A 13,491-nucleotide genomic window follows, 5' to 3' on the forward strand; every position below is an offset into this window, starting at 1 on the left:
TGTGCATGTGAAAAAATAACAGTCATTCCACGTTAATATTCACAGTATATTGCCACCGTCTAAACGAGTTATGTACGAGGTGTGTACTGCAGCAGGACTCCTCTTTCGGACTCCACTGTTGCTGTTCTACCTGCTGCTTGAATGGGTAAGCATTCCCACACAGTCCTACCATCTTTAAAGAGGCCCTGAACCACATTTCATTCAAGTCGAGAAAGGCATTTGACGTTGAAATACACTATTTTATAAATACCGTCAAACGCCTTTACAAAGCAGTTGTCAGGCCCTTCAAAATTCTTCGTTGTGCAGGTCACTCTGCTGTAAAAGTGGTGCACCATACCGCTTGCACTAGAGCAGGCAAAATATGTTCAAGAAAACTTTTATTTAACATGAATTCAGGGGAGACTTACTAAAATAAGTCGTTAATCTTTTTGTGCACAGTTTGTCTAACAGAACGTGTGGTTGCAGCCAACCCTATTGCATAGTATATATGGTTGCTCGACGTTGAAACACAGGAGCTACGCAATGTAAAGCCACAGACCACTGAATGCCGCTAGTTTCTCCCTTGCCATCTAAATCCTTGGTTTATTAGAGGGTCTATTTTCCTGTTGCCTTCGTTGAGATTTGCATGTATAGTTTCCAGCCTAGCTGGCATTGAAGACACCGTCAATCGCAATGAGATCGTCACAACGTGATCAACTGCAACGCATTCGTCGCAGTTGATGAATTGATGATGAGTTGAACGATTTGTGTAGCAGTACAGCAGGAAACTGTAAAGCTCAGTTGTGTCACTAATGCTTCCACCAGCGCAAGCACACCTTGGTGGCATCTGTGAAAAACAGTGGCGGCACTGCTATGTGGCGCTCGTTGTAAAGCAACAAACTAGCAGTGGGGGAGGTCTAACTTTCTTCGTTGCACAGGCAAATTCGTTTTAGAGGTCTTCTTTCTGGAGGTACTGAAAGATAGGAATTTAGCCAGGACATCATCAATTCATTGTTGTACAGGTCATTTCGCTGTACAGGCTTTTGACTGTGTGTTAAGCAGAAGTGGAGTTATTGGCAATCAAACAATGCCTTTGACCTCCTTCGTCGTGCTCCCACAACTTCTTTAATGTGTTGCACTGGGAAGGCGACGGTGGAGTGGGGCAGTGCCCACAACTGTAAGCCTACTGAACGCAACTGTGGCATGCAGTTCAAATAGGATTCTGAATTTTCAAGTAGGCACCCCTACATCTGATGTTGGTGCCTACAACGTGCCAAACTACTTAGCAGCTGTTCCTCAGTGCATGGTTGAGTTCGCGGCGTTCGTGGTGTCTCTTCACATTGCTGTGCAACAATGTACTAGATAGCTGTGCGCACCTGTGTATTCTTGCACCAAGTGTAGCACATTTTCTTTGCACTTATCTGTAAAGCAATCACACAATTTCCGAGGGTTCAACAATGTCATCTTTAAGTTTGCTTGTGTGAGTACACTGGCTAGCACGTACATCGGCTAATCAATGGATGTCGCATTTAGTACTTGCGTTGAAAGGATTCCTAGAGTAACGAGCTTCGACCATGATGGCAAGGCACATTAAGGATGTGCACGCTGGTAAGCAGACAACCTGTCCATCTGATGTTGGTGCTCATGCCAAGTCGCCACATGCCTGGAGTCGCGTCACCCAAAGATATCTATGTCTTCCCTACAAACACCACATTTACAAAATTTTCAGATTAACGAAGTTTTCAGAATATCCTACTGACTGCTTATAGCTTCCCAATGTAAAAATATTTCAGTACAACTACGAACTTCAGAATACCGAACTTTTCAGAATAACGATTGTTATTCACTTTCTCTATCACGTTAACAACCCCTCAGTACTACTAACTAATATTCTGTGCATCCTTCATGGCAGCTGGAACAGTAGGCTAGCATAAGACAAGGTGCAGAAAGCAGACGTCGCGGCGCATCGGTTTGGAAAACTCGACACGACGCCGGAGGAAAAAGATGTCCAATGAGGACTTTTTTTCTATTACGGAGGCGACAATGTATCAGGTTTTGCAAGTGCATGCTCCACCCAAACAAGTGTCACCTAGAAACAGAGGTGTGCGTCTTCCTTCTCTCATCCTTTTCTTCGGTTGTCCCAGCTATGCGCACGGAGAAATGTAACTTCTGTGTACGCGGTGCTGCCACACAGTCACACTTTCTGGACAGTGCTGTTTACATGCACTTGCATTTTGGAATAGTTGGTATCCACCTCAAGCAAGGCACCTGCAGTGTCCATGGCAAGGAATGTGGAAAAAAGAAGAAAGCGCAACGCTTTATAGGCGACATAGAGCTGCTTCTTTGTCATGTTTTTTTTGGCATCAGCATCTTTTTGCTTGAGCCATGGTGCGTGACGGCGGAATCTATGGAAAATAGCAACAGCATGGGCCAAGAGCCAACAGCGACGTTTTCGGGGATAGCTCATATGGTGAGAACTGAGGGGTCGATGGGCGAAATTATTAATTTTGGGGCTTTCACTATAATAACCTTTCAGAATAACGAACAATTTGCAGGCGTACCATGAAGTTTGTTATATCGAAATTTCACTATACACGGTTGTCCTCAGCGAGTCGTACCAATCTCAGCGAGCGGGCTGCAGCGGCCGCGGTACGTATGCCTTGCTGCAGATGCAGCTACATGCAACTACAGTGCGTACAGCTAGTATAGCGCAATGTTTATTATCTGCACGACAGGGTTGGAGTGTGTGTTTGCGCTCATGTGCTCCAATCTGGTCGTGCTACATGGTATGTACCGGCTTTTTCCTGCACCAGCTCGAACAACGGATAGTAGCCTCACCCAAATTGCACATTTTGAAGTGCCATCAATAGCTCAATACGATATGAAGTCTGCAAAGGCATCTAGCAAGGAGCGGCCAGAAGTGATTGTGCGCTGGCAAGCGTATGTATGCTCTGACCTTAAGTTTTGTGTGGTTTGAGGCTAGTTGAGTGTCCAAAACTAATCGAAATTAGCGAGAGCCGATGGCTACGACACTGATAAGCAGTGTGGCCAAATTTTCATTCCCGCATGTACGGGTGTGGCTGAGCGTTGGCATACGGCAGCCGGGGATGGCATAGCAGTTGTACTTCCGTAAGTACACAATTTTTATCGAAATCCAAATGCAGATTTTGACTTCCTTCAGCCTGTTTAATAAAATGTGTCAATACATATACACAGCAATAGTAAGAAGAAGAGCACTAATCCAAACACCTTTCTTGATTGAGCTTCCAGCCAATAGCAACAGTGGCATCAGCACGGGGGAACTGCCTTGGGTGCAGCGCTCGGGGGTTGCAGCTGGGCAGTGGAAAGGGGGGGGGGGGGGCATGATATGGCAAACAATTAGTAATTGTCAAAAAAGCAGAAAAGCACCAAGCACCTTTAGACGAATGGAACAGTGATAGCCAAAAATGGAAATTTGTAGGAGGGTGCCCTTAGCAAAGCTTAATGATTTAGGCTGCACTATGCATTAAAGACATCTTCCTTGAGAGGTGCACAAATGTTTCGCAGATACACCCACGTGGCGCTCACTGTAACTGGTTTAGGAATACTTTGCCATCGAGGTCGACTGTGCTAGCAGACAGTGTGAGATTAACATAAACTTATGCTTTAATTTTCTTACGAAAGCTCCTTTAAAACACCACATAAAACTATTCTGCCTCGCCTAGTTGCCTATTATTTCTGGCTCATCTTTTTCTTCTCCTTCGTTTCCTCCTTCCAAAGTGCTTCTTTCAACTTCCCTTAAAAATGCAGATAATATATTCTTGTATATATCCACATGGCTACGTATGTCATGTACACTGCATGCGGCTCTGCATGCAGTGTGTGTATGCCAATACATATTGTCACAGTCTTTCTACATGTTCAAAGCATGCATTTCTTCAGTTTCAAGTGCATGTTTAATTTCATAATCTCAATATTGACACTTATCTGATGTAAACTATTTGCTTTGTTTTTTCAGTAGTGTTGTTTTCAGAAATTAAACAAAAATTGCAAATTCCCAATTTTCTGCCAGCTAATACAAAATAAAAGCGTAAATAGTACACGTTTTCTATGCGATGCCAAGCTGAATTGGGAGATTTTTGGTGCACTCGCCACTTTGACCATTTCAAAAAGAAATAAAAATAGTTAGGCATTAGCTGCAGAACAAACTCCATTGTCTATGGAGAGCAGTGGTTCCTTGTGATTCTGCAGATGGCAGCACCCACTGGCCTCCGTAAGAGACACACGAATACCTCGAATGTAGCAGCAGCTGCTGCTGTTGGCGATTCGCAATACACCGTGCTCGAGTGTCGTCCGTGGCCATGTCCCTAGCAGATGCTCCAACAGCTTTGCGCTGGAGGCCTTGTGGATTGATTCTGAAGCTGGATGGGGTGTACCATTGGGCATCAATGTGGAGATAACTTGGGCCTGAGCCCAGGAGAATTTGTCCACGGCCAGTACTGTCTTCCACTTCTACCTTGTTCCTGGCTCTGATGTCGCTGCTGCTTCTATGCCCACCGCCTGAATGAGCATCAGTTCCCACAAGCTTTACATTTACAAACCAATTGCAGGCATACAGCGCAAGTTCCGTGCAGCACAAAGGGTCTTCCCAATTTATTTCGCATGTGCAAACACAGCCGTAGTGGTCACAATTATATTTACCATTTATTTTGCAGTGCAGCTCGACAAGTTTCATGCCCAGGCAGAGAACTGATAATCAGATAAGTGTTTTTGGGACATTATACTCAAGATTCTTTTAAAGTTTGGTTTCTGTGCTAGTTGAGATGGAGTAAGTGTGGACCCTCATTTAATTATAAAACATATGGCATGTTCCTTAATGCCCTATGCTTATGGCTGAATATATTTAATTACTTTGAAGCATTCTTCTGTTGACGTCTGAAACCAGCATATACTAAGCTGCGAATTGCTTGGTTTGTAACTCATGGTGTCTCCTTCTGTAGGCAATACAATAACAATATATCAACTATAATATATCACTTTCTTTATATGTTAAAGGGACACTAAAGAGACACACTAAATCTGTTTCGATTGACTAAAGCATTGTTTCAGAACTCTATTTTTGCTAATTTCATGGTACATAATATATTTATAGTTACAAGGAAAATGAAGATCGAAGTTCCATATTTCCATTTTTCTAATTTCGTGCTGAAATCAGCCCCTGTGTCGGTATGTCAGTTTGACATAATGGGTATCAAAGTACTTTTTCTTATTTCCGCCACTGTGGCCAATTAAAATATTTTGACACTTGCCAAGTTCAGACTTCTTATAACACAATGTAGCCCATCATTATCAATAAAAAGTTAACTTGGCTCATGCCGAGGCTCTCAAAATACATGACAGCACGGCAAGCTGATGTGAGAACTTCAATATAACATCGCCACAAGTTTTCTTTTTTGCTCTTTTCTAGTTTATCAAGCCTCTATCTAGCCTTTATCAAGCCGACCGTCTTACTCACCGCAAGCTTTTTGAAGAGCTGCAGGTTGCAGAAGCGGCTGCAGAAGTGGCGCATGATGCAGTCGTTCTTGGGGTCCCAGGAAAAATCTGTGGGACGCCTCGCATAGGGCTCTCATGGAAAGACTACAAATTAAGCTGTGCACGGTGATATGGGCTGGACAAGTTTTGAAGTGAGGGAAGCTTATAGTAAAATTAATTATTAAGAACGAGTGAGGAATATGGAAGAAAGTAAATGGGCTAGGAGAGCGTTCAGGTATTTATACAGGAATAACATTGATTCACAGTGGACGAAAAGAACTAGGAAGCTCACCAGCAAGTATGCGGCCTGTACGGTGAGCAACGCAGCAACAAAGAATGTCAAGCTGAAAGTAGAGAGGCCGTGATAATCTCAAGGGTGGTGGCAATGGAAAAGAAACCCGACATGAGAAACTACTTAAGAGGAAAAAACGAAATCAGGAAAGAAACAATTTATGATAACTCAAAGGGAAGCTCATTACTTTTTGAAGCGAGCTCAGGATGCCTTAGAACACAAACTTATAAAGCGAGGTACAAGGAAGAAGAAATAAAGTTTAGAAGAACTTGTTGTTGGGTGAGTTGGTGCATATCGGCAAACATTTATTAACTGCACAAACAAATGATCACAGAGGCTAGCAGACAAGGACTGCATCTGTCCTTGTCTGCTCTTTCAGTAATCATTTGTTCGCGCAGTTAAATAAACGTTTTGAAGGAAAAAGAAGCATGCACGTACTGCAGTAAAGCTAGAGAAACGCTGGAGCACGTTTTATTGGAATGTGAAGATATCTGCTCAGCGGTCGGTTTAGGTACCACTGGCCTCCTTGAAGCCCTTGGGTTCAGCGAAAGCAGGGGGAAACATGTCCACAGCAGAGATTAGTAAGAGGTGATAGGAAGACTAGTGAAAGAAAAGCAGAGAAATGGGAAACAACAGAGGCGTACAAAAACAAAGTTGCCGATAGGGGGTTCAGAAAGTTGGCGGTGGGTATTCTTTGTGGGGCATTTCTTTCCTTCTTTTTTAACATAGGTAGGACATCAGGCAATATAATAACAAGAGCTTGGTGGTGCAACCACTGGCCTATTCCAAAGGGGACGCTCATAGCATCCATGCATCTATCTATCCATCCGACGTGTCGCCTGAGCAGTGTCAGGAGCCCATAGGTGTTCTGTGCACGATAACTCCAGACCTGCATAGATCTCGCTGCTCCAGCATGCCTGGTCTAATTCGCCCCTTTTGCTGCCAGGGACAGAGCACACGAGCACAGTGGCGCTAGTTGTAACCTGTTCGCTGTGGTCTGCCTCTGTGATCTGCTTTGCACTCGTGCTGCCATTTCGGCAGGCACAAAGCGCTTGTATTGGTTGTAAATGAATAAATTCACAAATACAGAAAGAAAACAAAAATTTGCGAACGCGTTGCGTTTGAATAGTAAAATCAGGGGAAGAGGAGTGGTGCAAGAAAGGTTAGTGTCAGCTGCAATGCTAGACAACAAATTTCCCTTTCCTAGCTACTGTAAGGGACTGGAAAAATTGTTTTAAAAGATTCATAGGATAATCTAGCTTTTTTAAGTTGATTACAAATAGCCTAATGTCATAGATGACATTAGTATTTACTGCTGCGTGCCTTAGTGAAAGGCAGATGATCTAGTAGAAGTATTCACAAGTAAGTTCTGTGCCCGATACGTGCAATAAGTTTATATAGTCTGCTTCAAGGAAAGGTGACATAGCTTGTTTTTAATCTTGTTGGATGTCTAGCACAGAAAAGAGCTTGCAAAAGCGATCCCAGTGCTTTAAAACGTGCTGCACTGCAGGCCTTTTCAAACTGCAAAGCTAGTTTTTCTGCGTGGTACGGCGGCAGCATAACGGTGGTGCGAAAGAAACATACATGGTGACGCTGTATGCGTAATTCTTTTTTTGAACTCTCAATGCATTCATGGATAACTTTTAATAGATAAAATCGGTGGTAATCGTGCTGTTGTCATACGTTACTGTGGTACCCAGTTTCTAAAGAGCGCAGAAGTGAACTTTACAATGTATACAATGAATCTGTTGTGTACTTTACAAACTCTATAAACAATGTGACTTATACTAATGTGCAAGATCTGTGTAGTTTCCTACTGCCTGAAAAACACAATAGGAGAGGCTATTTAACGCTATTTTAGAAAGCAGTGGACTGCTTGCACCGCCATTTTTCAGGTTCGGGCAGTCAATTTTGGAGCCGAGTAACCGATCAACGCCTGGAGACATCACCATCACTGTGTTCGCAAAAATCACCAACTAGGCAAGCAGTTCGTCACAACAGCCGCCGTACTAATTACAATGCCGCAGCAATCAACCGTAGAGTAGCAGACGGATGGATGGACGGATGTTACGAGCGTCCCCTTTGGAACGGGGCGGTGGGTTGCGCCACCAAGCTCTTGCTAATATACTGCCTAATGCCCTTCCTAGGTTAAACAAGACGAACAGGTGAACAGGTTATGAAAGCGACACCAACGGTCAACGGTTGAATGAGAGTGGGCGCAAGTGGCTCCCATAGAAGCCCGATATCTGTGCAGGTCTGGAGTTCCAGTAGGTCGTGGTTCTGTGATATGGCTTTGCGCCGCTGCGTCCGAGGACGCGGGTTGGATCCTGGCCCCAGCGGCCGCATTTCACTGGGAGAGAAATGCGAACGCACTCGTGTACTCTGATTTAGGTGCCCGCTAAAACACACCAGGTGGTCAAAATCTCCCTCCACTACGGCAAGTCTCGTGATCAGGTCGTGGTTTCGACCCTAGCGCACGTAAAACCCCGATTTTATTTTTAAGCGTAGAACACTTTCAAAGAAAGTACGTATTACAATACGATACGCAAAACACTTGGTGAAACCGCAACATATTGATCGATCACGCTTAAGACAAGTAGCAATTTAAAATTTCCCGGGCAGTTGACGCCACATGGACGCCGGTACAGCCGGACACTATTGCCTATACATATATTTCGAATGCTACGACCGCTTGCACCAGTCTACGTGGACTTTTACATTTACCAACGGCTATTCGAACTGCGAACAGAACAGAAGGATGCACACATGCAGGAACAGGCGTCATCCTACAACGCAACGAGAAAGCAAACAAAACAAATGCATCTGCGCGCCAATTGCAAACTCCTGCGGCAACACTACTCTTTGACTGTGGCGTGTATGTGAAGATCGAACACTAAAAGCTGTTAACTGGGATACATTGGAGTGCAAGTTCATGCACGCCCACAAGGCGAGAGGAAAACGCCGCAGGGCACACGTCAGGCTACAGACTTTCACGGAGGTTACGAAGAACAAAAGTAAGCGCATCCATTCCTTGCTTGCGAGCTCATGCTACATTTCGACATGTTTATTTTAATGTCAATTTTGCACATGTATACTTACAGGAAACTGCCTCAACGAGTCCGTTCTCCACTCTACTGTCCACGAGTCCAACACATATAGTGCAACGAAGAATAAACGCTGAACGGCTCACGACCGTTCGTGAGAAATGGCTGGCCGGTAGCGGACGCTCGAGTCACCCAGGATACAAGATACTCCGTCACAATACTCGGTCTCGAGGAGGAGGCTGTGGTAGCCGGAACAAATTAGGAAAGAAACTTCAGGTTGAATGATGATTTATTTCACTTCGAGACGCGCACAGCGTAGCAGACGAGCATGCGAGCCGCGAAACGGCAAGCGGACCTAACGTCTACGTTGCGAAACAAATTGTCACGTGTGAGAAAAAAAGAAAGAAATTGCAAATAAAAAATTGTAACGCCACCTGTCGTACGCAAATAAACTAATCTCTTTCGTTTGTGTTTCGATTTAGAACTGGTGCAGAGATATTGGTGGCGGCGCGCACAACTGCAAGTGCTTATACATGGTGTGCCCATATTTTGTGAATTTTTGTCAATGACATTGGTCTACTATCTATTCTTTAGGCACCTGTCGTCGTGTTGAAAGTAGTCCGTCTGCTGCATGATTGCGTACATGTTACGTATAAGGTGCTAACGAAGGTGATTAGACGGGCGGATGAATACCACTTTTTCTTTGTGGCCTATTGTCGGCGCGGACCCGCGCTCTCAGCACGTGCTGCGGCGGACACTTGCGGTCTCGTGCAACCGTGTTCCATTTGTGCGAATGCGCCTTTGTCTGCCTGCTCGCTGTTGTTGAGAATTTTTTTTTCCTGCAAACATTTCGTTGTCACCGGGTCTGTTTTATATTGAGTGGGCCTATCGTATCTTGCTGGCAGCGGCCATTGGCCACGAGGCGCACATCTGACGAGCCTCGCGCACCACGACCGTCGTTCGTGCTGTTACGCTGTATCCCCTGTTATGGCAGCCGCTTCGAAGAATGGAGATTACGAGTGGATTGAGGAAGAAGATGACGTTCCTCCGCCTTCGCAGCCGACTTCAGGATTCAGGCGTTACGGCGAAGGAGGCAACCTCGGCGCCGCGTCTGGTAGGGGCCGTGGCCGGTGGAACTATGAACGACCCAATGCGCCTCGCCCGGATTCCGAAGTGATCACGGTGTCAGTCAAGGATGTTCCCAGGATCATCGGCAGAGGTGGTTCCCGGGTCCGCGAGCTTCAGGAATCAAGTCGTGCGCACATCTGGGTCAAGAGAGACGACGGAGATTACTTTGAAAGCAAGATCGAACTCTCGGGCTCTGAAGAGGCGCGTCGCAAAGCTCGCGAGCTCATCGACGCGATCGTCCATCAGCCGCGCCCAGATTCTGAAGTGATCACGGTACCAGTCAAGGATATTCCCAGGATCATCGGCAGAGGTGGTTCCCGAGTCCGCGACCTTGAGGATTCAAGTGGTGCACGCATCTCCGTCCAGAAAGACGACGGAGATTGTTTTGAAAGCAAGATCGAACTCTCGGGCTCTGAAGAGGCGCGTCGCAAAGCTCGCGAGCTCATCGACGCGATCGTCCATCCGCCGGAAGAGCCAGCATGCACCAGCAAAAGCGAAGAACGCGAAGAACCGCGGCCTTTGGTTGACTGGGACAAGCTGCGTGCCCAGAGCGACGAATGGGCGAAGAAGCGCTGGGCCTTCCTCGCACCGATAACCAAAAATTTTTACGTTGAAGATCGTCAGGTTGCGTCCATGTCTGCAGAGGACGCGGCGTCCTTCAGGGCAGCCAATAATAATATAGTTGTCAAGTACTTGGGCCCAGAACATAAGCCGCCACCAGACGTAGCGACTAACCCTGTGGAGACTTTCGAGCAGGCGTTTTCAAACTATCCAGAAATCTTGGACGAGATCTACAAAAACAAGTTCTCGAAGCCGTCTCCAATACAGAGCCAGGCCTGGCCAATCCTACTGCAAGGTCAAGACCTCATTGGAATCGCACAGACAGGTACAGGGAAGACTCTGGCATTCCTGCTACCAGCTTTGATTCACATCGACAGCCAGCCAGTTCCGAGAGAGGAGAGGAAAGGTCCTTCGTGCCTGATTCTCGCTCCGACGCGCGAGCTTGCTCAGCAGATTGAGCGGGAAGCAAAGAAATACCAGTACCGAGGGATAAAGTGTGTATGCATCTACGGCGGTGGCAGTCGGCGAGAGCAGATACAGACCGTCAACCTTGGCGTGGAAATCGTCATCGCGACGCCCGGCCGCCTGAACGACCTCGTCATGAACAAGGTAATCGACCTTAACTTTGTCACTTTCTTGGTCCTGGATGAAGCAGACCGCATGCTGGACATGGGCTTTGAGATACAGATCCGGAAGGTGATGCTGGACATAAGGCCTGACCGGCAGACAGTCATGACAAGTGCTACTTGGCCAGACTGTGTGCGTCGCCTTTCCCAGCAGTACATGACAAACCCATTCCAGGTGTTCATCGGCTCCTTGGACCTCGCCGCAGTGCACACAGTGACGCAGAAGGTCATCCTGTGCGAGGAAGAGGAGAAGAGGGAGCAGCTCCTGGCCTTCTTCGACTCCATGGAGCCTGAAGACAAAGTGATCGTCTTTGTCGACAGGAAGGCCACTGTGGACCACCTGGCGAGCGACCTTGTCCTGGCTGGCATCAACTGCGATTCCATCCACGGTTCCAGAGAGCAGTGCGACCGTGAGCAAGCACTCGACGACCTACGGGATGGCAAGGTGCGCATCTTGATTGCCACCGACGTTGCCGCACGAGGGTTGGACATCAAAGATGTGACACACATCTTCAACTATGACTTCCCTCGCAACGTGGAAGAGTATGTCCATCGCGTGGGTCGCACGGGTCGAGCTGGGCGTACAGGCACAGCCATCACGCTTATAACTCGTGGCGACTGGAGGCAGGCTCGCGAGCTTATCAGCATCTTGGAGGAAGCCAGCCAAGAGGTCCCCACTGAGCTCTATTCAATGGCTGAGCGCTTTGATGCTTGGAAGGAACGCCGTGCCAAGGAAGAGCATAGCTTTGGCCTGGACCGCGGTGGCCGAGGTGGTGGTTCCCGGAGAGGAGGCGGCAGTTGGGGCGGTGGCCATGGCAACCGTTGGTGAGGAGACGGTAGCTGTGATATGCTGTCATCAAGGTTTTTGGAATCACCAGTGTTGAAATGTTCATCAGCGTCATGTGGCAGTCTTCCCACTACCATGCAAGGACTTTATCATTTGCTATGTTTTTTGGGAAAAGTTCTTTTATCACTGGCTGACAAGTAAATGAACTGTTGATAACCCTGCATGCATCTTTGCTTATGCTGAGCATGAAGCCAAGAGAGCACATTGCCCTCCTCCTCTAGTCATGTGCAACATAGCCTGCCGGCATTCGCACCTCTAGGTGCCACTTTGCATGCTGCATGTGCTTTGTTAGCGATTTCTGTTTCTTGGTGCATGGAGGAGAGAAAAAGCAGTCTTAAATGAAGGTAAGGTCTGTTCAAAAGGCACAGTTGGCTAGGAATCGAGACACATATAAAGCATGCGTTGCAAACTTATGCCAAGGCGATATGAGCCACAAGTACACAATTATCCATCACATGCAATTAATGTGGCAGTGAGACATTGTAGGCTAGCATGATACAACTGTAGGTTCATAAGAAGGCTTAGTGCAAACTCTACACAAGGAGATGGGACAAGGCGTCTTGTCCTGTTGCTGCCTTGTGTCGTGTTTGCCGTAAGCCTTATTGTAAATTTGCACCGACTAGCCCAATCAGTGAATGCATTCTGCAAAACAAAGTGTATTTTTGCTTTCTGTTTGACTATAATACCTGCTGATTTGGAAAAAGTAGTTTTTCTGTTTTTGGAAACAAGTAAGCTGTTGGTGCCATTGGCATGCTTTGAACAATGTGAGTAAAGGTGTTTGTTACTGCCTTAAGCAATTATTGCATGTTGCTTCTCTTTGGCCCTGAAATTGCTGCACATTTCATTTCCTTCATTCAAAATTCCCATGCTGCACTTCCATTGTGCATGCACTGTTGCAAATTGCCATGCTCTGCCGCACTTGTGTATGTGCATGCTTATGAAAATTTTTGTCGGGAAATCTCCAATGGCTGATGTTGCCATATGACTCTGAAGTGTTGGCATTGTGCTTTAAACACATCAATGTTGCATTGAAGCAGGGTCAGTTGGTTGTTGCTAGCCACATATATACAGGGTCTGCATAAAAATAAGCGAAAAAGTGAACTGGATTTAGCTCTAATGCACATTTCCGTTGCCGCTACAGCTCATAGTCTCACATCGGCAGCATGTGTCATTATCGCATGCACATCTTGCCAGACTTGAATGGGGCAGAAAAAATTGGGTGATGAGGGATCCGTTACTGGGTCAATAATCTTCACAGTAGAGCAGCATGCATTGTCGCATAGATCTGATATGCAAGATTTTATTTTGTGTTGTGCTTAAAATGAACTTTGCATGTGAAGTTTGAAGGAGATGGGAGGCTTCCAATTCAATGTAATTATAGGTGAAGCATGGCATGGATCATATTGCATAGGCAGTGTGGCACAATATTGAGTGCAGCAGGAATGATGAAGCAGAATTCTCTGAGAGTGTGGCATTGGCAGCATTTGATGGCTGGTCGCTCAG

The 13,491-nt window shown here is 46.2% G+C and overlaps 1 protein-coding gene and 1 long non-coding RNA gene across 2 annotated transcripts; one reads left to right on the top strand and one right to left on the bottom strand.

Moving 5' to 3' along the window:
• Positions 1 to 3,152: 3,152 nt before the first annotated feature.
• On the bottom strand, positions 3,153 to 9,020 carry LOC139052479 (uncharacterized). Its single transcript, XR_011509921.1, has 4 exons — positions 8,882 to 9,020; positions 5,474 to 8,132; positions 4,251 to 4,518; positions 3,153 to 3,312 (listed from the first exon to the last, which is right to left on the bottom strand). It is a non-coding gene; the product is annotated as an uncharacterized lncRNA (long non-coding RNA).
• Positions 9,021 to 9,549: 529 nt separating this feature from the next.
• LOC135909090 (probable ATP-dependent RNA helicase DDX43) lies at positions 9,550 to 12,149 on the top strand. Its single transcript, XM_065440926.2, has one exon. The coding sequence runs from the start codon at positions 9,814 to 9,816 to the stop codon at positions 11,968 to 11,970; it is 2,157 nt and encodes a 718-aa protein (XP_065296998.1). The 5' UTR covers positions 9,550 to 9,813; the 3' UTR covers positions 11,971 to 12,149.
• Positions 12,150 to 13,491: the final 1,342 nt, after the last annotated feature.

The sequence above is a fragment of the Dermacentor albipictus genome, unplaced genomic scaffold, assembly GCF_038994185.2.
Source record: "Dermacentor albipictus isolate Rhodes 1998 colony unplaced genomic scaffold, USDA_Dalb.pri_finalv2 scaffold_24, whole genome shotgun sequence".
Taxonomy (NCBI): domain Eukaryota; kingdom Metazoa; phylum Arthropoda; class Arachnida; order Ixodida; family Ixodidae; genus Dermacentor; species Dermacentor albipictus.

Coding starts and splice junctions, on each gene's coding strand:
- LOC135909090 (XM_065440926.2), top strand. CDS start 9,814: ATGGCAGCCGCTTCGAAGAATGGAGATTACGAGTGGATTGAGGAAGAA.